This window comes from Pseudorca crassidens, chromosome 2, assembly GCF_039906515.1.
Source record: "Pseudorca crassidens isolate mPseCra1 chromosome 2, mPseCra1.hap1, whole genome shotgun sequence".
Classification (NCBI taxonomy): domain Eukaryota; kingdom Metazoa; phylum Chordata; class Mammalia; order Artiodactyla; family Delphinidae; genus Pseudorca; species Pseudorca crassidens.
The window spans coordinates 154,893,776-154,920,565 of record NC_090297.1 but is presented as its reverse complement, the minus strand read 5'-3'; the positions used below and the strand labels follow the sequence as shown (position 1 = coordinate 154,920,565).

The window sequence follows — 26,790 nt, the reverse complement described above, 5'->3', positions numbered from 1 at the left end:
CGCGCACCTTACCGTGGAGCCCGACTGTGAGGCTGCAGGTCCCTGTCTTCTCGCAGAGTTCAGTGAAACGTAAGAGGTGAACCCAACCACACAAGCCCACGTAAGGCCTCTGCGACTCATTTAAGGCCGTCGTGTCTTCCCTTGGCCTCCTGGGAACCCCCTGGCCCCAGGATGCAGCTTCCGTAGCCCAGGGCAGCCGGCGGAGTGGGGCGGGTGGGCGGGGCTGCAGGAGGGTGGAATGCCGAGGTCACAGAGGGTGTGGGTGTGGCCACCTCTGCTGTGACTGAACCAAGGGTAGGGGGGCAGGGGGTCCAGGGCAGGGCCCTCGGAGCCCGGTAGGCCCAGGGGGGCGGCGCAAGCACCTACGCCCAGGCCGAAGAGCGCCTTCTTGGTACGCGCGGCAGGCCGGCCTCTCGCCTTGCCACTCAGGCCGCCCTCCCACTTGAAGTGTGTGTGGCACGCGTCCGCGGAGTACGCCTCGCTGCACAGGTAGCCACGGGACTGGGCGTCGTAGCTTCCTGCGAGGCGGCGGGAGGTCCCGCAGGCGGGTGGGTGCCTGGGACAGACGCGCGGAGCGGCTCCCGCCCGGCCCCCCTGAGAACCGTCGCCGTTCCGTAAGGCGGGGCGCCTGCCTCAGAATGTAAGTCACGTGTCCACTCTATCGATACGCTCTTTAGTTTACCAGGCAAGACTTTCTTGGTGAAAGAAGCAGCGTTGGCTTGCATTCTCGAGCAGGCGTCTCATCTGGCTGTGCACTGGTACTCTCTCTCTGGGTGTGCTAGTCCGCGGGGCAGGGCATCCCCTGGGCAGGGTGGAGCGTGATCTCTGCGGCCTCGTCTTGCAGCTCCTTCCCTTCATTCTCAATCATCCTGCCCACGGTGGCCTCCTCTCAGGCCTGCATACTTACAACGGCGCGTCGCCCGTGCTGCCCCTCTGCAGGAAGTGTCCCTCTGTTTAGTTTGCAGCTGACTGATGCCGCCTCACCCTTCTCACCTCTTCTCAGGTGTCACTTGGTCAAGAAAGCGTCCCCTTACCTACTCAACTCATCACGTCCCCCTACCGTAGCTCACGTGACACCACGCACCTCTCGCTTATGGCCGTCATCGCCTTTCACATCCAGTTTCAGGTAGGTAAGTTTACCCCGTGGTCCGTGAGGAAGAAGAGATCACGCCTGTTTTGCTTACTCTTGATTCCCAGCGACTAGCCCGGTTACTGATAACCTCTGTTAGAGGGAGAAAGGAATGCACCCAATCCCTGGTGAAGCCCTGACCGTTTTCCTGTCTAGTGTCCCTCGTACTCCTCCCTGCCATCTGTGTCGCCCTTACTCGGCGTCTACCGTTTATGAGTTTACACCTGGGTTACGGTGACTGCTTCGGAGAATCGCATGCCTTTCTATCTCCCTCGCTGCGACCTCTCCTACACCTCCCAGGGCTCTTGGGTTATGCCCTGGCCCTCTTCCGAGCCGTCCGTGGCACCCGCTGTCAACCCCATACGGCCAAGCTCCGAAGACTGACACTCGAGGCCCTCCGTAATTTGGCTTCAGTTTCCCTTTCTAGACGTTTCAAGAAAGAACGGGGTCTAAATATCTGTGCACCTCTGCTCCGTTTCGTATCTACCCACGAGGTTAATTTTTTGGTTTCTTCCAGTCCACCTATTTTGCACCTCCTTCTCTGGGAAGACTTCACTGAGAATCCAAGCGATTTCTGGATCCCTTCTCTCCCCTGAAGCTGCAAACACTTGAACAAGACGTGTGCGGAACTGCCGTGAGGTAATCTACATCTTGTCTCCCTCTCTGGTATCTAACCTCCCTGCGAATGGGGGTACGTCTCCGTGTTCTGTGCGGTTTTCAGCACAGTACTCTCTACACGTAGTGGATATTTGATTTGGTAAGTGGACGAATAAGTGAATGAGTCACCAAGATAAGGGTATTGTCTCATTCTTTCTCTCTTTTTCCACTTTCAAGTTTCTTTAGTTAGTTTCCTCAGACAAAAGGTTTCTTTGCAGCTACACAGTGGCCAGGTCCACAGAATGTTGCAGGTAGCTGCTGAAAACATCCCTCCTCCACTTGGGAATGGCTTGCTCTCCCTCTCAAGTGGAGAGAGCTGGGATTCGATATTTAATTAAGTGCCTCTGTCCACTTGGCATTTAGAGGCACTAGGGGGCGTTAGTGCTCTGCACCCGGTGACATGCCTGTTTCGTTTGTGATTTTCCTTTGTGAAAAACAACTATCCACAGAGTGTTTTGTGCCGATTTTCCATCCTTTTAGATTGACGGAAAGCATTTTACCTACGTAGAAACAGAAAACCAATAGAAAGAGCGTTGCATTACGTTTAATAAGAGCTTAGGGCGGTCTCGGTGGTACGTTAGTGAAGTTATCTGGGGACACCTTAGCCACGTACATTGTGTTGGAGAGGCACCGAGAATTCAGGAGTTCTCAAAGTTCGAGGACACAGTTGCCTTACACGTAGGCACGGTGGCAGCCGTGGACGTGGCAGTGAGTTGGAGAATGTTGTATTAGTCAGCTCTTGCTGTGATAACGCTTTGCAACAAATCTCCCCAAAACTCACTTACATACAGAAGAATCTAGTTTTCTGGGACCTGTGGGCTAGCTGCAGCGGCTCTCTTGTAGACCTCTCGATGGCGGGTGTTGCTCCACGCCGTGGGGCAGTTTGAGGTCGGTCCCGCGCACCTTACCGTGGAGCCCGACTGTGAGGCTGCAGGTCCCTGTCTTCTCGCAGACTTCAGTGAAACGTAAGAGGTGAACTCAACCACACAAGCCCACGTAAGGCCTCTGCGACTCATTTAAGGCCGTCGTGTCTTCCCTTGGCCTCCTGGGAACCCCCTGGCCCCAGGATGCAGCTTCCGTAGCCCAGGGCAGCCGGCGGAGTGGGGCGGGCGGGCGGGGCTGCAGGAGGGTGGAACGCCGAGGTCACAGAGGGTGTGGGTGTGGCCACCTCTGCTGTGACTGAACCAAGGGCAGGGGGGCAGGGGGTCCAGGGCAGGGCCCTCGGAGCCCGGTAGGCCCAGGGGGGCGGCGCAAGCACCTAGGCCCAGGCCGAAGAGCGCCTTCTTGGTACGCGCGGCAGGCCGGCCTCTCGCCTTGCCACTCAGGCCGCCCTCCCACTTGAAGTGTGTGTGGCACGCGTCCGCGGAGTACGCCTCGCTGCACAGGTAGCCACGGGACTGGGCGTCGTAGCTTCCTGCGAGGCGGCCGGAGGTCCCGCAGGCGGGTGGGTGCCTGGGACAGACGCGCGGAGCGGCTCCCGCCCGGCCCCCCTGAGAACCGTCGCCGTTCCGTAAGGCGGGGCGCCTGCCTCAGAATGTAAGTCACGTGTCCACTCTATCGATACGCTCTTTAGTTTACCAGGCAAGACTTTCTTGGTGAAAGAAGCAGCGTTGGCTTGCATTCTCGAGCAGGCGTCTCATCTGGCTGTGCACTGGTACGCTCTCTCTGGGTGTGCTAGTCCGCGGGGCAGGGCATCCCCTGGGCAGGGTGGAGCGTGATCTCTGCGGCCTCGTCTTGCAGCTCCTTCCCTTCATTCTCAATCATCCTGCCCACGGTGGCCTCCTCTCAGGCCTGCATACTTACAACGGCGCGTCGCCCGTGCTGCCCCTCTGCAGGAAGTGTCCCTCTGTTTAGTTTGCAGCTGACTGATGCCGCCTCACCCTTCTCACCTCTTCTCAGGTGTCACTTGGTCAAGAAAGCGTCCCCTTACCTACTCAACTCATCACGTCCCCCTACCGTAGCTCACGTGACACCACGCACCTCTCGCTTATGGCCGTCATCGCCTTTCACATCCAGTTTCAGGTAGGTAAGTTTACCCCGTGGTCCGTGAGGAAGAAGAGATCACGTCTGTTTTGCTTACTCTTGATTCCCAGCGACTAGCCCGGTTACTGATAACCTCTGTTAGAGGGAGAAAGGAATGCACCCAATCCCTGGTGAAGCCCTGACCGTTTTCCTGTCTAGTGTCCCTCGTACTCCTCCCTGCCATCTGTGTCGCCCTTACTCGGCGTCTACCGTTTATGAGTTTACACCTGGGTTACGGTGACTGCTTCAAAGCATAGCATGTCTTCCTATCTTCCTCCCTACAACCCCTCTTACATGTCCCAGGGCTCTTGGATTTTGCCATTGCCCTCTTCCAATCCGTCAGTGGCACCCGTTGTCATCATTGGCTGTCAGCAGACTTGCATGCAATGGTCCTTTCTTTTCTCTTTTCTTCCTTACGTCACTGGGCCATGCAAAGGCGTGAAGCCCTGACACTCGCTGCCACGTGGATGTACCCTGAGAACACGATGCTGAGCGAGAGAAGTCAGACACACAAGGACACACAGGGTGTGACACCACTGAGGAGAAACTTCAAGAACAGGTAGATCCACATAGTCAGTGGATTCCTGTGGGACGCCGCCAGGAAGGAGCTGGATTCTTGGTCCAGAGGAAGGCGAAATTACATTGTTGCATCTTGCTTGCACTACCCGGGAGTGCCGCGTAAGGCGCCACGCGTGCATCCCGTGGATTGTAGGCGTAGCAATATATTGTCACATGTACTGACACACACCAATCCAGGGCTGTTGTGTGGACCTTCTGGCCAGTATAAAGCCTGCCATATTCTGCTGCGTAGCGTCTTCCTTCCATCTTTCTTCAACCAAGCTGTGCTCCAATAAAGTGTGATACGAGAAGAATCTTGCGTGTGGCGGCTCGTTATTCTGCTGGTCGGAAACGGCCCGCTGCAAGTGGTGCCGAAACCCGGGAATCTTCGCGCCTTGCATGGAGGACCGATTCAGAACTCGACACACGGAGTGAACCGGTAATTTTGCCGGTACGTAGCTTTTGTGCCTTGCACTGTCTTGTTGTGTGTGTAATGGTGTAAATCTTTTAGTGAAAGTAAGTAAAAGTACATAATGGGGAATACTCATGTTAACCCCACGGCAAATTTTTATGAGCCGATACAGGCACTTTTACGGGATCGGGGGTTGACGTTATCTCACAAGACTCTTGGCCGTTTACTGAATGATATAGATCAAGCAGCGCCATGGTTTGGAGTTTCGGGTACTTTGACTATCCCTTCATGGGAGAAATTAGGAAAGGATTTGCACCGTTTTCATGAGGAGGGTAAGCTGTGCTGTGCGACTTTCCCTTTGTGGAATTTAGTTCGATCTTGTCTTAAGGAGGGAAAGTGTACAGACATAGTGAAACAAGCGACGCAAGTTTTGCGGTCATATCAAGATAGTGCTTCCGAAGCAGGCAGTCATAAGGCTACAGATGATAGGCCTACAAAAGAAGAATTAGTAGATAATAAGGTTAAGAAAAAGTTAAAATCTAAACAACCAGACGCCCAAGAGACTGGGCGAGAACCAATGTATCCGCTATTGTCTGGCTTGCAAGCCATGTATTTATCAGATGATGAGGAGCTAGATCCCGGCGATGCTGCGGATTTGGCAGAAGCTGCTGCAAAATATGAGGAGGAGCGTTATGGCCCTTTTGGGGCTTTGCCCCCTTCTCGACCTCAGGAATTTTTTGCCTCAAGGAGTGTTGTTCAACCTAGGCGTTCTGCGCCTTCCATTCCTTCCCCGCAATGTACTTTTATCCCCCGCGAGGCTTGGCTTCAAGTTTCTTCTTCTTTGTCCAATGCGTTTCCAGTATTTGAAGATCCGGCTACACGCCAGCGATATTATGATATGATAGATCATAAATTAATTAGAGATCTTGCAGAAGCTTCCAAACGAGATGGCATTTCTGCTAATTATACTATTATGCTTTTGCAGCGGCTTACGAGAAATGCCTTGACCCCTACTGATTGGCAAGATATTGCTCGTGCGTGTTTAACGATGGGGCAATATTTAGACTGGAAGTCTATTGTTTCTGATTTGGCTCACAGTCAAGCGAGGGAAAATGCTGCCAATGGGCAGCCTGCCTGGAATGTAGATATGTTATTAGGACAAGGACAGTGGATAAATAATCAGACTATGTTCCCTGTACAAGTTTATAATCAAATAAATGAGATTAATATGCGTGCATGGCGAGCCCTCCCAAATAAAGGGGAGGTGTCAGGGAATTTAACAAAAATAATACAGGGAGGCACAGAGCCATTTTCTGATTTTGTAGCCCGGATGATGGAAGTGGCGGGAAGAATTTTTGGTAATGTGGATGAGGCGATGCCTCTAGTGAAACAACTTGTTTATGAACAATGTACAAAAGAATGCCGCCGAGCCATTACACCTTTTAAAGGAAAGGACATTGAAGTGTGGATGAAAGCTTGTAGGGAGATTGGAGGCCCTTTGTCTAATGCAGGGCTTGCCGCTGCGGTAATGACAGCTGCTAAAGGTATGCAAGATCCTGTGCGATCTGGGAATTGTTTCCATTGTGGAAAACCAGGACATTTAAAGAAACAATGTAGAATGTTAGGAGCTAAACCTAAGACGTCCCAGTCGGCACGCCCTCCTGGGACATGTCCAAGATGCAAGAAAGGGAAGCATTGGGCTAATGAATGCAAATCTGTGAAGGATATTAATGGCCAGCCTTTACTACCCCTAACTCAATCCAAGAGCTTTCAACCAACCTTTGGAAATGCCCAGTCAAAAAACGGGTTAATGGGCCCACGGTCTCAGGGCCCGAAAATTTTTGGGGCCCACGAGAATGTGAACTTGCAGCCACCCAAGCCCCGCGGCGAGCCACGGCAGGCTCCGCAGGGCTGGACCTCCGTGCCACCTCCCGAATGGTATTGACAACCAATATGGGCATTCAGCCTATAGATTCAGATATGCATGGACCATTACCCAAGGGCACGGTAGGATTAGTGTTGGGCCGTTCTTCCTGTACCTTGAAAGGTTTGATAGTTTCCCCAGGGGTAATTGATTCTGATTATACAGGTAATATAAAGGTGTTATGTCAATCACCTAAGGGAATAATAGTTATTGCCCCTGGTGATCGTATTGCACAACTTTTAATTTTACCCTCTTGCCATGATAAATATCCCTCTTTGCCCGCTGAACGGGGCTCTCATGGATTTGGGTCATCAGGCATTGATTCAGCTTTTCTTTCTTTGTCTCTTGATGATCGGCCAATGATAACTTTATGGATTGAGGGCCGTAGATTTGTAGGCCTTATAGATACTGGAGCTGATCGTAGTATTATTACCCGACAAGATTGGCCAAAAGCATGGCCCCTTCAACAGTCTTCACAAACTCTGCAAGGTTTGGGATATGCTAAAACACCTAATCTTAGTTTAAAATTGTTGACTTGGAAATTTGAAAAGCATAGTGGTTGTTTTCAGCCTTTTGTAGTAGATGGGTTGCCTTTTAATTTGTGGGGCCGAGATGTTCAATCTCAAATGAAGTTGGCATTGACCAATGATTATTCTGAAGCAGCCCAGAGAATAATGCTGAAGCAAGGTTATGTTCCCGACAGAGGCCTAGGCCAGCGGTTACAAGGCATACAATCCCCTTTGGAATTGATTCAAAAAAGAGATCGGGCAGGCTTGGGTTTTCCTTAGGGGCCACTGAGTCTATGATTCCTATTACTTGGATGACTTTTGACCCTATTTGGGTTCCTCAGTGGCCTTTATCCCGAGAAAAGTTATTGGCAGCCACACAATTGGTTACAGAACAGATACATTTGGGACATTTAGAAGAGTCTACTTCACCTTGGAATACCCCTATTTTTGTAATTAAGAAAAAATCTGGTAAATGGCGATTGCTACATGATTTGCGCGCCATCAATCAGCAGATGCAAATAATGGGACCTATTCAGCGTGGTTTACCGGTTTTGTCCACTCTTCCTAGGGATTGGCCGATTATAGTAGTAGATATTAAAAATTGTTTCTTTTCTATCCCTTTACATAAAAATGATAGGGAGCGTTTTGCTTTTACTTTGCCAACGGTGAATCATGAATACCCGGATAAGCGGTACCAGTGGCTTGTGTTACCTCAAGGAATGGCAAATAGCCCTACTATGTGTCAGTTATATGTGGATACCGCTTTACAGCCCCTTCGAAAATTGTGTCCATCTTTACGTATCATTCATTATATGGATGATATATTGCTAGCTGCTCCTATTATGGAAGATTTGGAACATGCTTTGACTGTGCTAGTGCAATGCTTGCAAGAGAAAGGATTATATCTTGCTCCTGAGAAAATTCAGAGGGGTGACGTAACACAGTTTTTGGGAGCGCGGATTACTAATCATACAATTTTGCCACAGAAATTGATAATCAGGACTGAGCATTTACGAACTTTGAATGATTTTCAAAAGTTATTAGGTGATATAAACTGGTTACGTCCTTATTTAAAATTAACCCGTCATGATTTGATGCCTTTATTTCGTATTTTAGAAGGAGATTCCGATCTTCTTTCTCCCCGAAGTTTAACACCAGAAGCTATTACGGCCTTATCCAAAGTGGAACAAGCAATGAGTGCTGCACAATTGATTAGATTTGATTCATCCCTTCCCCTTTGGTTATGTGTTTTGCCAACTTTTGGATTTCCTACTGCTGTATTATGGCAGGATGGACCTTTATTGTGGATCCATACTAAATCTCTTGGATTACGAACATTAACCTATTATCCTTCCATGGTTGCTGAAGTAGCTATTTTAGGCATTAAACAGTGCTTGAGTTGCTTTGCAGTGATGCCTGATAAATTAATTATACCTTATACTAAAGAGCAAATGGAAGTTTTGATAGCTACTGTGACTGAGTGGTCTGTTCTTGCGTGTATGTTTCCTAATGTTTTTGATAATCATTTGCCTAAAAGTGAATTATTGAAATTTGTAATAAATCATCCCATATTGTTTCCTAGGATAACTGCTTCAGCTCCTTTAAAGGATGCATTGACCATTTATACTGATGGTTCTAAGTCGGGGAAAGGTGCTTATATGGTAGAGGGTAATGACCCCGTAATTTTAAATTTTTGTCTTAATACCCCTCAATTGGTTGAGTGTGAAGTAGTATTAACGGTATTTAATAGATTTCCTCAGCCTTTTAATTTGGTTTCGGATTCATTATATGTGGTGAATGCTGTTAAAAATTTAGAATTAGTTTCTTTTATTAAACCCTCGAGCATTATAGCTCCTTTATTAGTACAGTTACGTGCTTGTATTTTACAGCGCGTAAATCCCTTTTATATTACTCATATACGTGCACATAGTTTATTGCCTGGACCAATGGCGTCTGCTAATGCACAAGTAGATTTGGCAACTCGTGCTTTTCCCATTTTAGATCCCCTTTTGCAGGCCCAAGAATTTCATGCTTTATATCATGTTTCTTCTGTGGTACTTCGGAAAAAGTTTTTTATTTCCCGTGCCGCTGCTCGAAAGATTGTAAAGCAATGCCCTGTCTGCGTAACCTTTACATCTGCTTCTCCTGTTGGAGTTAATCCTCGTGGGTTGCTTCCGAATAGTTTGTGGCAAATGGATGTAACTCATTTTTCCTCTTTTGGGAAGTTACAGTATATTCATGTTTCTATTGACACTTGCTCTGGCGTCCTTCATGCCACTCCGTTGGCTGGAGAACGAGTACAGCATGTAATTACTCACTGTCTGGAGGCCTGGGCTGCATGGGGCAAACCATTACAATTAAAAACAGATAATGGCCCTGCATATACTGCAAAATCATTTGCGCAATTTTGTCAGCGTATGGGTGTTTCCCATGTTACGGGCATACCCTATAATCCTCAGGGACAAGGTATTATTGAGCGTGCTCATAGAAATCTTAAAACTGTTTTACTTAAACAAAAGGGGGGAATTGCTGAAGGCTGTACTCCAAAACAAAGAATTTCGCTTGCCCTATATACAATAAATTTTTTACAAGAGGGTATTGCAGCTAGTACTGCGGCTGATCGCCATTCGGTGCGGGAGTTGCAGGATTATGGGAAAGTTATGTGGAAAGATGTTTTAACCAACACCTGGAGAGGCCCGGATGCTGTTCTTACACGATCTAGGGGGTCCTTATGTGTTTCCCCGCAGGGTCAAGAACCAGTTTGGGTGCCGGTACGTTGCACTAGAACGGTTGAAGAGTGATGGCCTTTCTACGTCAGTTACTTCTACTATGCTGCCTGTGGGGAGCAATGCAGACAATGGAAGACACCTTTTGGGGAATAAGTAGAACCTGGCCGGTACCCATGCCAGTCCATGCTAAGAGTCGAGTACTCCCAATTTTATATGCTAGTGATTGCTCTATGTATACTCCTTGTATAGATCCACAGAATATGGATTGGATATCATATAATGGCAGTTCTGTTAGAATTAATAAAACCCTTTGTTTTAGTTGGGATTTGAATGTAAGCTGTATAGGCTTGTTATGGAAAAGACTTGTTGCCTGGGATAATCCATTGAAACATAATCAAATGCCGTTTAATATGCTGTCTGAAGCCCTATCCAAAATATCCTTAGGTGCTCAATCTGGCTCAGGTGATGGAGCAAATGGCTTAGAGTTAATGAATGTGACTACTTTATTATTTTATCATGATGGAGTGATTCCTGTAAGGAATAAAAAAGTTAATTACACCAGGGGAAATAATACGTTAAATTTTTTATCCTGTGTTCCAAATGTTAGGTACCCTCCGGTATTCACATCTTGTGCTGGTAAGGATTTTGCATCGTTGCAAGTTGCCCATGGTTTTCGATTATCATTTAATATAAAGTCTTTTGCGGGCAGGAAAAATTGTAATGCTTCTAATGTTACCTGGTATTATGAAGGGTGGCCGTTTTATTCTTGGGTTGTGACTAATGATGCTGGCGCTAGCATGGATCTTTCTGCGTTGGCCATGATTTATTCTAGTAATGGCACCTTGTATAATGTGAGCGGGGAGGTTAAATTAGCTAATAAAAGTCAAATATATAAATTGAAATTACGTAATATACTAAATTCTTTGTATAATTATTCCAAGCCTGCAGCTGTGATATGCGTACAACCCCCTTTTATGTTTTTATTGTCTAATGATACAGAAGGATGTAATAAGGGCGTTTCTTGCTGGATTTCACAATGTTGGAATGGAACAATCGTGCAGACTGCTGTAGTACTACGTATACCTACATTTGTTCCCATTCCAGTTAAGGCAGATCCCGCTACTTTTCCATTAATTAATCTGGTGAGGCAGCGGCGGGATCTTGGGATTACTGCTGCACTTATAATTGCCTTAACTTCTTCTGTGACGGCGGCCGCCACTGCTGCTGCAGCAATGGTGAATCAGGTACAATCAGCTGCTGTAATTAATGGTATAGTAAAGCAAACGTCGCTAGCATTAGAAAATCAGAATCGCTTTAATACACATTTACATGCTGGCATTTTATCTTTAAATCAACAGATGGATTTGCTGGAGGATGCTTTTGAAGAGTTGTATGATATGCTTCAGCTTGGTTGTGTTGCTAAATTTAATCATCTTTGTGTTACTCCCTATAAAATTATAGGACGTCTGAACCAAAGTAAATTGATTGGGGAATATTTAAAAGGAAATTGGTCTGAAGAAGCAGAAAGACTGCTGTTTGAACAACGATTACAGATTATTCATCTTAATACTACCGAGTTACACCCTATTTCTTTTGGGAATTTTGCTTCATGGCTATCCTCTACTTTTCTTTTCTTTAAAGAATGGGTAGGCATGGGAGCTTTTGGCATCCTTTGTGCAGTGGGGATCGCACTATGCCTGTGGTTGGTGTGTCGTCTGAAACGTAAGTCACACACACAGAAGATTATGTTGATGCAAGCCTTGGTGGCCATTGAAAACGGCCAGCCTGCCGGTGCCTGGATCTCCCTGCTAAACAAGTCCTAGTGGTTGCCCCTGCACAGGATGGCCATGAGCCATTGCACTCCTAGTGGGAACCTCTGCCTGAAATCAGCCCTTGCACCCCGCGCTGTAAGCAGCATTGCACTATGGGAGGGTGATTTCTGCCGCCCATGACAATAGCCCTTGAACAGCCATGTCCCCTTGGGGGCAAGACTTGTACGGGCGACCGTTATGTGGTCTAAGGACATAAAGAAAAAGGGGGAGATGTGGGACGCCGCCAGGAAGGAGCTGGATTCTTGGTCCAGAGGAAGGCGAAATTACATTGTTGCATCTTGCTTGCACTACCCGGGAGTGCCGCGTAAGGCGCCACGCGTGCATCCCGTGGATTGTAGGCGTAGCAATATATTGTCACATGTACTGACACACACCAATCCAGGGCTGTTGTGTGGACCTTCTGGCCAGTATAAAGCCTGCCATATTCTGCTGCGTAGCGTCTTCCTTCCATCTTTCTTCAACCAAGCTGTGCTCCAATAAAGTGTGATACGAGAAGAATCTTGCGTGTGGCGGCTCGTTATTCTGCTGGTCGGAAACGGCCCGCTGCAGATTCCTGTTGTCAGGGGCTGGCGAGGGGACGGTGTGATAGCTAAGGGTGTGAGGTACATTTTGAGGTGACAGAAGTGATCCAAAACACGGCAGTAAAGATGGATGAACAGCTCAGTAAACTGTCCCCATGCTCCCCGTTGTAGCCTGTGATAGCATCGCTCTCAGGATGAAGGGCTGACTGCAGGAAGGCTGAACGCACAGTGAGTCCTGGGCCCAGAACCTGAGCTGATGCTGCCCACGTGGGGAAGTCACTGGTACTTGCGGAGCCTCCACAGAGACTGGCAGCACCTCCAGGGCCTCACAGTTCATGGCGCACCCGGCCCAAGGGCTTTCCCGCTGGTTGTCATCACCGGCTGTCACCAGACTTGCATGCAATGTTCCATTCTTTTTTTTTATCTTTTCTCTGTCCCTCAGCACGCAAATGGGTGATTCCCTCACACTTGCTGCCACGTGTATGCACCCTGAGGACACGATGCTCAGCGAGAGCCGTCAGAAACAAAAGGACACACAGGGTCTGACTCCACTGAGGAGAAACGTACAGAGCAGGTAGATCCACAGAGTCAGAGAGTAAGTCCCTCGTTGTCAGGGGCTGCCGTGGGGACGGAGTGATAACTAAGGGCGTGAGGGACATTTTTGGGGTGACGTAAATGGTCCAAAACATGGCAGTAGTGATGGCTGCACAGCTTGGTAAACTGTCCCCCACACACCGGTGCAGCCTTTGAGAGCATCACTCTCAGGAAGAAGGGCTGACCGCACAAAGACTGAATGAGCAGTGGCTCCTGGGCCCAGACACTCAGCTGGCACCCCCCACGTGGGGAAGTCACTGTGGCTTTCTGAGCCTCCCCAGAGACTGGCAGCAGCCCCAGGTCCTCACAGAGCATGGCGCGCCCATCCCCAGAGCTTCCCCTCTGTTTCTCATCACCGGCTGTCAACAGACTTGCATGCAACGTTCTTTTCTTTTATCTTCTCTGCTTTACGTCACTAGGCCATGCAAAGTGGTGAAGCCCTGACACTCGCTGCCACTTGGATGCACCCTGAGACTTCTACGCTATGGGAGAGAAGTCAGACACAGAAGGACACACAGGGTGTGACCCCACTGAGGAGAAACGTCCAGAACAGGTAGATCCACATAGGCAGAGAGTGGGTTCCTGGTTGTCAGGGGCTGGCGAGAGGATGCAGTGATTGGTAAGGGCCTGAGGGATATTTTGGGGGTGATGGAAATGATCCAAAGCACGGCTTTGGATCATGGAAATGATCCAAAGCACGGCAGTAGGGAGGGCTGCACAGCTCAGTAAACTGTCCACATGCTCCCCATTGTAGCCTGTGAGAACACAGCTCTCAGAATGAAGGGCTGACTGCAGGAAGACTGAACGTGCAGTGGGTCCTGGGCCGAGACTCTCAGTTGATGGCTCCCCACTTGGGGTAGTGACTGGGAGTTGCTGAGCCTCCTCAGAGAGTCGCAGCAGCCCCAGGGCCTCACAGGGCACGGCGCCCCCTGCCCCAGAGCCTTCCCTCTGGTTCTCATCACCAGCTGTCACCAGACTTACATGCAATGTTCCATTCTTTTCTTTTATCGTTTTTCCGTTCCTCAGCATGAAAAGGGTGAACCCCTGACACTCGCTGCCACCTGGATGCACCCTGAGGACACGATGGTTGGCGAGACCAGTCAGACACAGAAGGACACACAGGGTCTGACCACACTGAGGAGAAACTGTCCCCCGCGCTCCCGTGTGGCCTGTGAGAGCATCGCTCTCAGGACGAAGGGCTGACCACAGGAAGACTGAACGAGCAGTGGGTCCCCGGAAAAGACGCCCATTTGGCGGCCCCCCACTTGGGGTAGTGACTGGGAGTTGGTGAGCCTCCAAGGAGACTGGCAACAACCCCAGGGCCTCACAGGGCCCGGCGCCCCTGGTCACAGTGCCTTCCCTCTGGTTCCCATCACCAGTTGTCACCAGACTTGCACGCAATGTTTCTCTCTTTTCTTTTCTTTTCTCAGTCCTTCTGCATACAAAGAGGTGAACCCCTGACACTTGATGCCACGTGGATGCACCCTGAGTACACGATGTTCGGCGAGACAAGTCAGACACAGAAAGGCATATAGGGTCTCACCCCACTGAGGAGAAACGTCAAGAACAGGTAGATCCAGAGGGGAGGCTTTGGGGCCCGTGATGCCATTCACTGTGAGGACCTGGGGCTGCTGCCAGTCTCTGTGGAGGCTCTGGAAGCCCCAGTGACTTCCCCACGTACGGGGCACCAGCTGAGCATCTGGGCCCAGGACTCACCGCTCGTTCAGGCTTTCTGCGATCAAACCTTTTTTCACTTGGCATTTACAGACACCAGGGGCATTAGTGCTCTACACTCAGTGTAATGCCTGTTTTGTTTGTGATTTTCCTTTGTGGATAACAACTATCCACAAAATGCTTTGTTCCAATTTTCCATCCTTTTACATTGATAAAAATCATTTTAACTATGTAGAAACAGAAAATGAATAGAAAGAACTTGGCATTACATTTAATAAAAGTTTAGGGAGCTCTTTGTGGTACATTAGTGAAGTTATTTGGGGAAAGTTTAGCCATGTACATTGTGTTGGAGAGGCACCAAGAATTCAAGAATTCTCAAAGTTTGAGGACACAATTGCCTTACACATAGGCATGGTGGCAGCCATGTACATAGCAGTGATTTGGAGAATGCTGTATTAGTCAGCTCTTGCTGTGATAATGCTTTGGAACAAATCTCCCCAAAACTCAGTTACAGAAATAAGAATTTATTTTTCTTGGACCTGTGGGCTAGCTGCAGTGGCTCTCTTTTAGACCTCTAGATGGCTGGTATCGCTCCATGTTTTAGGTCAGTTTGAGGTGTGTCGCACACATCTTACTGTGGAGCCCAACTGTGAGGCTGCAGCTCCCAGGCCCTGTCTTCTCACAAAGTTCACTGAAACATAAGAGGTGAGCCCAACCACACAAGCCCACTTAAGGCCTCTGCGACTCATTTAAGGCCATCATGTCTGCCCTTGGCATCCTCGGAACCCCGTGGCCTCAGGATGCAGCTTCTGTAGTTCATGGCAACCTGCGGAGGGGGGCGGGCGGGGCTACAGGAGGGTGGAACACCGACCTCACAGAGGGTGTGGGTGTGGCCACCTCTGCTGTTACTGAACAAATTGCAGGGGAGCAGGGGGTCCAGGGCAGGGCCCTCAGAGCCCGGCAGGCCCAGTGGGGTGGCACGAGCATCTCGGCCCAGGACAAAGAGCGCCTTCTTGGTCTGTGGGGCAGGCCGGCCTCTCACCTTGCCACTGAGTCCACCCTCCGACTTGAAGTGTGTGTGGAACCTGTCTGCGCAATACACCTCACTGCACAGATAGCCATAGGAGTGGGCGCGTAGCTTCCTGCCAGGCAGCTGAAGGTTGCAGGCAGGTGGGTCCCTGGGACACACGCCGGGAGGCTCCTGACCGACCCCCTGAGAACTGTTGCCATTCCATAAGTTAAGGAGCTTGTTTCAGAATGTAAATCATATGTCCACTAGATATGCTGTTTAGTTTATCAGGCAAGACTTTCTTGGTGAAAGAAGCAGTGTTGACTTGCATTCTAGAGCAGGCTTCTCATCTGGCTGTGCACTGGCACTCTGGGTGTGCTAGTCCGCAGGGCAGGGCATCCCCTGGGCAGGATGGAGCAGGATCTCTGCAGCCTCGTCTTGCCCCTCCTTCCTTTCATTCTCAATCTTCCAGCCCACAGTGGCCTCCTCTCAGGCCTACATACTTACAATGGCACATTGCCCATGCTGCCCCCTGAATGAAATGTCCTTCTGTTTAGTTTGCAACTGATTGATGCCTCCTCATCCTTCTCATGTCTTCTCAGGTGTCACTTTGTCAAGAAGGTATCCCCTTACCTACTCAACTCATCACATCCCCCTACCGTAGCTCACATAACACCACGTACCTCTCGCTTATAGCCTTCATCACATTTCACATCCATTTTTAGATAGGTGTTTATCACATGGTCCGTGAGGAAGAGATCATGACTGTTTTGCTTACTCTTCGTTCCCAGCGACTGGCACAGTTACTGATAACCTGTGTTAAATGGAGAAATGAATGTATCCAATCAATGGTGAAGCCCTGACAGTTTTTCTTTCTAGTGTCTCTCATACTCCACCCTTCCATCTGTGTTGCCGTTACTCTGGGTCTACCATTTATTATTTTACACCTGGATTACGATGATTGCTTCAGAGAATAGCATGTCTTTCTCTCTTCCTCCCTACAACCTCTCTTACACGTCCCAAGGCCCTTGGGTTTTGCCATTGCCCTCTTCCAATCTGTCCGTGGCACCCGTTGTCATCATCGGCTGTCAGCAGACTTGCATGCAATGTTCCATTCTTTTTTTTTATCTTTTCTCTGTCCCTCAGCACGCTAAGGGGTGATGCCCGGACACTTGCTGCCACGTGTATGCACCCTGAGGACACGATGCTCAGCGAGAGCCGTCAGAAAAAAAAGGACACGCAGGGTTTGACTCCACTGAGGAGAAACGTACAGAGCAGGTAGATCCACAGAGTCAGAGAGTAAGTCCCTCCTTGTCAGGGGCTGCCGTGGGGGCGGGGTGATAGCTAAAGGCATGAGGGTCATTTTTGGGGTGACGTAAATGGTCCAAAACATGGCAGTTGTGATGGCTTCACAGCTTAGTAAACTGTCCCCCACGCTTCTGTGCGGCCTGTGAGAGCATCGCTCTCAAGACAAAGGGCTGACCGCAGGAAGGCTGAACGAGCAGTGGGTCTTCGGTAAAGACGCTCATTTTTCGGCCCCCCACCTGGGGTAGTGACTTGGAGTTTGTGAACCTCCACGGAGACTGGCAGCAACCACAGAGCCTCACGGGGCCTGGCGCCCTGGTCACAGGGCCTTCCCTCTTGCTGTCATTACCAGTTTTCACCAGACTTGCGTGCAATGTTCCTTCCTGTTCTTTTTACTTTTATCAGTCCTTCTGCATGCAAAGATGTAAACCCCTGACACTCAACGCCACGTGGATGCACCCTGACACGATGGTCGGTGAGACGAGTCAGACACAGACGGACACACAGGGTCTGACCCCACTGAAGAGAAACGTCCAGAACAGGTAGATCCACATAGAGAGTGGGTTCCTGGTTGTCAGGGTCTGGCGAGGGGACGGAGTGATAGGTAATGGCATGAGGGACATTATTAGGGTGATGGAAGTGGTCCAAACCACGGCAGTTGGTATGGCTGAACGGCTCAGTAAACTGTCCCCATGCTCCCCATTGTAGATTGTGAGAACATCTCTCTCAGTACAAAGGGCTGACTGAAGGAAGACTGAATGAGCAGTGGGTCCTGGGCCCAGACGCTCAGAGGGCGGCCCCCCACTTGGGGAAGTGACTGGGAGTTGCTGAGCCTCCATGGAGACTGGCAGGCGCCCCAGGCCCTCACGGGTCATGGCGCCACCGGTCCCAGAGCCTTCCCTCTGGTTCTCATCACCAGCTGTCACCATACTTGCATGCAATGTTCCTTTCTTTTCTTTTCTCTTTTCTCATTCCCTCTGCACGCAAAGGTGTGAAACCCTGACACGCACTGCCACATGGATGAATCCTGAGAACATGATGCTCAGCGAGAGAAGTCAGACACAGAAGGACACACAGGGTGTGACCCCACTGAGGAGAAACGTCCAGAACAGGTAGATCCACAGAGGCAGAGAGTGGGTTCCTGGATGTCAGAGGCTGGCGAAGGGATGGAGTGATTGATAAGGGCGTGAGGGACAATTTTTGGGTGATGGAAGTGCTTCGAAATATGGCAGTAGGGAGGGCTGCACAGCTCAGTAAACTGTCCATGTGGTCCCCATTGTAGCCTGTGAGAACACAGCTCTCAGAACGAAGGGCTCACTGCAGGAAGACTGAACATGCAGTGGGTCCTGGGCCGAGACTCTCAGTTGATGGCTCCCCACATGGGGTAGTGAGTGTGAGTTGCTGAGCCTCCACGGAGACTCGCAGCACCCCCAGGGCCTCACAGGGCATGGCGTCCCCTGGCCCAGAGCCTTCTCTCTGGTTCTCATCACCAGCTGTCACCAGACTTACATGAAATGTTCCATTCTTTTATTTTATCTTTTTTCTGTCCATCAGCACACAAAGGGTGAACCCCTGACACTCGCTGCCACCTGGATGCACCCTGAGGACATGATGCTCGGCGAGAGAAGTCAGACACAGAAGGACATACAGGGTCTGACACCACTGAGGTGAAACGTCAAGAACAGGTAGATCCACGGAGTCAGAGAGGAAGTCCCTGGTTGACAGGGGCTGCCGAGTGGACAGAGTGATATCTTAGGGCGTGAGGGACATTTTTGGGGTGACAGAAATGGTCCAAAACATGGCAGTAGTGGTAGATTCACAGCTAAATAAACTCCCCCGTGATCCGGTGCGGCCTGTGAGAGCATCGCTCTCAGGGCAAAGGGCTGATCGCAGGAAGACTGAACGAGCAGTGGGTTCTGGCCCCAGACAGTGAGCTGGTGCCCCCAACGTGGAGAAGTTACTTGGACTTGCTGAGCCTCCACAGAGACTGTCAGCAGCCCCAGGGCCTCACAGAGCAGGGTGCCCACGGCCCCAGAGCCTCCCCTCTGTTTCTCATCACCAGCTGTCACCATACATTCATGTCACGTTGCTTTCTTTTCTCTTGTCTTCTTTGCTTCACTAGGCCACACAAACGGGTGAATCCCTGACAGTCGCTGCCACATGGATGCACCCTGAGACCAGAACACTATGCAAGAGAAGTCAGAAAAGAAGGACACACAGGATGTGACCCCACTGAGGAGAAATATCCAGAACAGGTAGATTCACAGAGTCAGTGAGTTCCTGCTTGTCAGGGTCCAGCGAGGTGGCGGAGTGATAGGTAAGTTCGTGAGGGACATTCTGGCAGTGATGGAAGTGGTCCAAAGCACGGCAGTAGGGACGGCTGCACAGCTCGGTAAACTGTCCCCATGCTCCCTGATGTAGCCTGTGAGAGCATCGCTCTTAGGATGAACGGCTGACTGCAGATAGACTGAACGAGCAGTGGGTCCTGGGGCCAGATGCTCAGTTAGCGACCACAATTTGGGAAGTGACTGGGAGTTGCTGAGCCTCCACGGAGACTGGCAGCAGCCCCAGGGCCTCACAGGGCATGGCGCCCCCTGTCCCAGAGCCTTCCCTCTGGTTCTCATTACCGGCTGTCACTAGAGTTGCATGCAATTTTCCTTTCTTTTTTTTCTTTTCTCAGTCCCTCAGCACACAAAGGGGTGAAGCCCTGACACTCACTGTCACGTGGATGTACTCTGAGGACACAATGCTCAGCGAGAGAAGTCAGACACAGAGGGACACTCAGGGTGTGACATCACTGAGGAGAAACGTCCAGAACAGGTAGATCCACAGAGTCAGAGAGTGGGTTCCTGGTTGTCAGGGGCTGGCGAGTGCACGGAGTGATAGGTAATGGCATGAGAGACACTTTGGGGTGATGCAAGTGGTCCAAAGCATGGCAGTAGGAATGGCTGAACAGCTCATTGTTACAGAGTAACAAGAGAACAATTACTTATAATTTTAATAGCCAGATATAATCACTGTTCATTTTGGTGTATATACTTTCAGTCTTTTTCTTCCCTATAAATATATTTGTACACTTAGGTATTACAAAAATAGAATAGTAGTATACTTGCTGTTTCATATTCCTGCTTTTTTCACTTAATGATGTATCATGTAGTATTGCGTCGTATTGATGTCCCATAGTTTAATCAATTCTTTGCTTTTAGATTTACACAGTTTGCTTTTCCCTGTTAGAAACAATGTGAATACGTTGTATATACATCTCTGTATCCATCGGGATTACTTCTGTAGAATAAGGTACTACAAGTGAAATGACAAAGTGTGACATATTTTTAAGACTTTTGATACACATGGCCAAATTACCACCCAGAAATGCTATGCCAGTTTGTAGTCCACCCCAACAGTAGATGTGAAGCCTGCCTCTCACAAACACTGGCTTGTAGCACTTGTTAAAAAATGTAAAACTACAAAAATGAGTACCTCTCCATTTTCTATGCAAGTGGGATTACTCCAAATTTTATATTTTTCAATTAATTTCATATAAGCATTTTAGCAAGTCATTAAATTTGCATCTCCTGCATGATTTTTGTGATTGTTCAGTATTCCATTGTATGAATATGCCACAGTGCACATAGCTTATCCATTCTTGGATATACGCTATGTCCAGTTTTTCAGTTACAAATAGTACTCTGATATATTTCCTTACTTATATCTCTATTTCTTTTGGTTAAATTCTTAGAAAGAGAGTTGTTGGATCAAAAAGGTATAGACATTATTTAAAGGCTTTTCGTACAGAATCTTGCCTTAATCTGATAGGAGAATAACCACATTTTGTTTTATTTTGTATTCATTTGATTTACTGGTGAGGTTTACTGGCTGTTTGTATTAATTTGGCTCTTTGGTTAATTATACCCTGTGTCCATTCTTCTGTAGTGAGAGTTTGTAAGGGTTGTATGGTATCCTGTCAGATCCATATGTCTGACTTGCTATTTCTTGCTTTCTATTTCTATTTCTTTCTATTTGAAAGACTCCAGTTATTTTAATGTGATGGTCCATACAACACTTAAAAAAAAAGACTCACTGGGCTTCCCTGTAGGCGCAATGGTTGAGAGTCCGCCTGCCGATGCAGGGGACACGTGTTCATGCCCCGGTCCGGGAAGATCCCACATGCCGCGGAGCAGCTAGGCCTGTGAGCCATGGCTGCTGAGCCGATGCGTCCGGAGCCTGTGCTCCGCAACGGGAGAGGCCACAGCAGTGAGAGGCCCGTGTACTGCAAAAAAAAAAAAAAAGACTCATCATAGTTTCCTTTCATGTAATATTTTTTAATACCTGTGCTTTGGTGATGATCCCTTTGGTTTAAATGAGTAGGTTGTTCAGCCCCAGAACTACTAGAATTCATGATCAGTTTTTCTGGTTTTTGTCTGACTTTTTATGGAGAGAGTTCTTGACCATCATACTTTCATGATAGGTTTTTAGTATGTATTCTCTATTCACACATTGTTTGAATTTGTTATTATTTGTAACCTCTTAGACTTGTTCTTTTCCCTCTAAAACTAACAGTTATTACATTTCTTCTATTTTGTTTTCCCCTTTTAACTAGTTTCATGTGTGATTTGGAGCTGAAGATCATGATCAAAAGAATGCAGTGCATTTCTGAGCTCCACCAGGTTTTGCTTGTGAGGTTTACATGCCACTGCCGCCCTTGCTAATTATGAACTGAGATTCATTTTGTGATGCTTTTTGCTCATAGGTTATATACAGTTATTCTTCAGTTCTGTAATTGTAAAATATGTTGGATGATTTATTGGGACTAAAGGCAGGGTTATCATTGCACATCCAAGAAGAGGTTTTTAAATTGGATTATGCATTATGTGTGTGCATATACATTTCTGTTTTTTTCCATATCCAAAATTACAAACCTGCCATGACTTCTCTTGTGCAGGACTCTTCCACACGTGAGAAAATGGGAGCTGTCTATATGTTAAATCTGTATAGACTTTGCAAATGACCTTTTGTCTTTCATCGAAAGCACTGGACCTGCAGCAGTGTGGCCTCACCAGTGAAGGAGCAAAGACTTTACTAAAGGCCCTTGAAACCAACAGAACTCTGCTCGTTCTGGATATAAGAAAAAATCCACTTATTGGTATGTGGTCACTTTTTTTAAATTGATAAACACATAGGAAAACAAAAAGAATTTGTTCACGTATTGACAGTTTTTAAAACTTAATGTGTTTAACTTTCCTCATCATATACAGCTGGCCCTTGAACAACGTGGGGCTAGGGGTGCCGACCCCTACACAGTTGAAAATCTGGGAGTAGGTTTATAGTCAGTTGTTCCGCATCTGTGGATTCAACCAACCTTGGATCGTGTAGGATGATAGTACATATTTATTGAAAAATATCCGTGTGTCAATGGACCCACGAGGTTCAAACCCATGTTGTTCAAGCTTCAACTGTACTTGTCTAGTGTTGCACTTCCCTTATGTTTTTAGCAGATAATGTACTAATTAAAGTGAATTATACTTGTAAATTGTTCTTAACTCTGAATAGAGGTGAACCTAGATACTAAGACTGCTTCCACGAAGAGCATTATTTCTTTCCTGTGCAACCTCTGAATTCTTTCCAGGAGTTCTTTATTCATTTGTCAGATTCACAAGTAATTTTTTTACTATCTTCTGTGTGCCAGATATGGGTTTAGGCACTAGGGATAAAGCAGTGAACCAAACAGACAAAAGTCTTGCCCTCGTGGAGCTTACAGTCTAGTGAAGGAGTTCAGATAGAAATGAGTAAACAGATAAGTCATATAATTTTAGATAGTAGGAAGTGCAAAAATATATTAATGTAAGGAGAGTGAGGGAGAGCAGGTAGGACTCCATTGGATAGGTTTGTTAGGGGACAGCTTCACAGGAGAAGTGGCATTTGAACGGAAACCTGAATGAAGAGAGGAGCAAGCCATGGAAGAACTGGAGTAAGCACATTCCAGGACAAGGAAGCAATGAGTATGCAGGCATGTAGGTGGGTGGATTATTTAAGGAAAAACAAGGAGGCCAACATGGCCAGAGTACTGAGTGAAGAAGAGTGTGGTATGACATGAGGTCAAGGAGCTAGCCAGAGGTCTGCTCTTGTAAAGTCTTGAAGGCCAGAGTAAAGATGTGGATTCTTCTAAACGAGTAGAGAGTTTTGAAGTGGGACAAGGCATGATCCAAATAGTATCTGAATAAGATGACCTGGTATAGAGAATAGACTTGAGGGGGATAAAGAAGACAAACAAGGAGACCAGTTAGGAGACTATCACAGGGGTCCAAATAAGGGCTGTTTATGGCCTAGGTTAGGTTGGAAGTTTGCAGCAAGTGAAAAGTGGTTGAATTCAGGTTGTGTTTTGAGGGTGTAGCTAACAAGGCTTGCCGATATATTAGGTGTGGGGTATGAAGGAGACAGTAACAAGGAGACAAGTCGTTGATGATTATGTGTGCAACTGGGTGGTATCACTTAGAAAAAGGGAGCTGATGGGAGGAGCAGCTTTTGAGGGAATATCAGGACTTTGGTTTGTTATCTTTGATGCCCTTTAGGTATCTAAGTGTCTGGACGGTGCTTAGACTGTACTTTCTATCCAAAGGTATCTAAAGCCACTTTAGATGCAAACTGTTTAAAGCTGACCTTTGCTGCTGCCAAAATAGTAGCCACTGGGGGCAGTCTGCAAGATGGCATCTTAGGTTTTTGAGGAAGAAATTAGAATACACAAGCGGGAAATAAGTGTATAATTACATAATGTAGACTTCATATTTAATTTTATGGGAAAAGCAATAATTAGTTGGCTTTTGGTTTTAAATGGAAATAGCCACTCATTGGGAAATAATTACTCTAATTTCAATTTATTTTACTTTAAATCATTCTGTGATGAAAGCAGTTACCGAAAAAGGCCTCCAGAATGGAAGGAGTGCCAAGTCAGAGGCATATAACATGTTTTAATTCTCTCGGAAGAATTTCTCTTTAATGGCTTTTCTTTCCTTTTTAAAAGAAAAGTATCAAGGTACTTTCTGCCATCTTAAAACTAAGTTTGTAGTCAAATGAAATGGCTTTTCTGTTTTTGAAAATGTTATGTGATGCTTTAATTTAGCTTCCCAGAAGTGCAGATTGAAGACCTTTTATTAAGTAAAATATCTTAATTTCCAATGAAGATCAAACCCTCCTAAATTACCTGTAGCTTAAATGGCATATTTATCATTTCTGTCTCAGTACCAGTGGATAACTTCTCCATCGGTGAAGGAGCCATGCATAGCTGCTAGACAGAAAAGGAGAACTATAATTTTGGAAAGTGGTCGAAAAGGAAAAGCTAGTATTAGAATTAGTAACTCTTTCTTTTTTTAAATGCTACTAGAATTTATACCCCTTATATTTTCTGGTGTGCTAAACTTAAAACAGCCTTAATGGTTATTCCTTAATGGTTAATTACTTCCTTAATGGTTAGCTGTCAATATTATTTCTGGTTCTTATGGAACGCACCTAGGATGTTCCTGACAAAGTGTTCAATATGTATTAGATATTAATTTTAATGTGATAAAGCTCTTGAAGTGACAAAATCCATATCCAGATACAAGGTCACCTTTTCTCCCTTTCATGTGGGGTCCAGGCCTTAGGGAAGAGAGGGAAGCATGTGATGTGTCTAGTGACAACCCCAAGATAAAATAAAGTAGGCAGAGCCCTTGGCACTTTACAGATATGAAGAGTTTTTATTGCCATCACCACCATGTGAACAGACAGTGTTTTACAGCAGCAGTGCAGACAGGTTAGGGTCAGGTGCAGCGGGAAGTGGGATCAGGCAGGATAAGAACACGAGGAGCATCATGGGTGGGGGCTGGTTCCAGAGCCTTTACTAAGGAAACAACAAAAATCACAGATGATAATGACTGTTTTTTTCAAAATGCAGGAATCAGTGGAAGAACTAGAAATGATCATGTTCAGAATTATGATCAGTTATGTCTAAGTATGTAAAAGTCAGTTATTTTCCCATAAGCCATAAATAACAATAAAAAACAAGGAAAGATCCCATTTGTAATAGTCACAAAACTTAGTAAATATCTAGAAGTCAGTTCAGTGTTCACCTGAAAAAGTTAGTGCAAAAGGATAGATGAAACATTTTAAACATATATGTTAACATTAATAAAATGTAATGTTAACATAGGATCTATTAGCATATAAAGCCACTGGCAGAGGGAAAGACAGATCGGTGGAAAAGTCCAGAAACTGGTCCCTGTTTACTTGAGAATTGTATTTTAACTTAGACAATTTTAAAGTCTAAATTTTCACGTTTGTAAAAGGGTAAGGATTTAAAAAAAGCTGATACTTCTGGAAATGCCTGTCATTCTGATGGATATTTTAAAAATGTTAACTGAAATTTAAATGTATAAATTATAAAAAGAAGATGACAGAAAGGCCTATTATCATTTTATTACCCAGATAAACCCTGGTGGCCCACTGATAGGAGAAGGGACTTCTCTAAGTAGTTTTCTTCATCCTGATTTCTGGATACTCCCTTCTTTAATCTGCTTTTGGAAGCACCAGGTGACATTTTGGCAAGTTTTATTCAATTTCTTTATGCCTTGATTTTAGGAAAGAAGAATAGTAGCTGTGCTGAGCTCTGCCAGGTCAGATAGAATTTTGGAGTATTCTCTTTCTCTCTCTTGTAGACAGCCACTGTCATTTGGTAAGCCATAAGCCTTCCTTTGCTTTGACTGTGGTTAGTGTGTTTGCTGGATTTCTAAAATATATTTTTAGTGTTTACTTGTTTAGATTGAAAAGATTGGGCTATATTTTTAAAAGTTTATCCCTCCATTTTGGAAGGCCTTTTAAGTTGTGATATTGCATGCAAGAGAGCTAACGGAATTCTGGACTCCATATTTTCGTTTTTACCTTTTTTCTTTTTCCTCAGATTTGAACCAACAATGGCTAAGAATGAGAGGAACTCAGACCCAAATATTTTTTCCCTTGTCAAGCACAGAGAATATGGGAAAAACTGAAACTGGGAAATTGTTTTGCTCGTCTTCTTTTCCTCCTTTTTGGTCAGTTACCTTAGTCGGCCACCTCACTTTGTATTTCTAGCCTGGCTTCAGAAAGACCTGAACTTGATGAACGACACACTGTTGGAGTAGTAGATTGCTACAAGGAACCAAGATCCAGACGACCTTAAATGGAGGCTACATGGAATTATATTCAAGAAGGATGGTCCAGCCAATATCCTCACTTCCATTGTGAAAGGAGTTCCCTATTCCTAAGATAATGGACCTATGTCCCACTGGCACAGAAGATGGAGATTTATCCCAGTGCCTTTATATATGTATAGATATTAAAATTATATATATATATATGTTTATATATAGATAATGCCTAATGGAAATATCTCAGATGTTCTATTTTGTGTTTCTTCTTTAATTTTACTTATAAAATTGAGACCACTTTTTAACTCAAAAGAGGAAAACCTTAAAAATTAATTTAAAACACATTTTCAGTAGTCTAAGGTTCAGAGTGACTTGGCAGAGAAAATTGCTGAATGGTTAGATAACAGTGCTGGTAGGCTTGGCTATTGTAACACTTTACATCTGAGTTTCTCTTCCTTGAAATTACAAGAACTATATGACTCAAGAGAAAGATTGATAATTAGGAATATTCTGCTTGCTTTTTATATAGCCCATTGAACATTTTGATTAATTATTTGGAGGTCATAAGAAGGTACCTTCATGATCTAACTTTTGAACAACTAGTGTTGCAACAAAAAGCTATGACTTAAAATTAAAAAGGAAATTTGAAATGACCTGTTTCTTTTGGCATCTCAAGCCCGATATCTGTCAGTAAAATGAGTCACTTTTCAGTCATATGGGTGGTCAGCAATATAAATTTTATTGGGAAGCTGAAAGACAC

At 46.6% G+C, this 26,790-nt stretch overlaps 1 protein-coding gene across 2 annotated transcripts in view; it reads left to right on the top strand.

Annotated features, from left to right (window-relative positions):
- Positions 1-26,271, top strand: part of LOC137220002 (uncharacterized) — a 59,656-nt gene extending 33,385 nt beyond the window's left edge. Inside the window, exons 11-22 of one of the 2 annotated variants that reach the window (XM_067729438.1) lie at positions 4,245-4,367; positions 12,736-12,867; positions 13,307-13,440; positions 13,914-14,174; positions 14,318-14,457; positions 16,717-16,848; positions 17,281-17,417; positions 17,865-17,987; positions 18,430-18,560; positions 18,998-19,130; positions 21,818-22,018; positions 25,486-26,271. In XM_067729438.1, coding sequence (XP_067585539.1) covers positions 4,245-4,367; positions 12,736-12,867; positions 13,307-13,331 — 280 coding nt within the window. In that variant the 3' untranslated portion in view covers positions 13,332-13,440; positions 13,914-14,174; positions 14,318-14,457; ... (5 more) ...; positions 21,818-22,018; positions 25,486-26,271. Of the gene's footprint in view, positions 1-4,244; positions 4,368-12,464; positions 12,521-12,735; positions 12,868-13,306; positions 13,441-13,913; positions 14,175-14,317; positions 14,458-16,716; positions 16,849-17,280; positions 17,418-17,864; positions 17,988-18,429; positions 18,561-18,997; positions 19,131-21,817; positions 22,019-25,485 lie in introns of those variants that run through there. The other variant, XM_067729439.1, reaches the window with a different exon arrangement.
- The last annotated feature ends 519 nt before the right edge of the window (positions 26,272-26,790 follow it).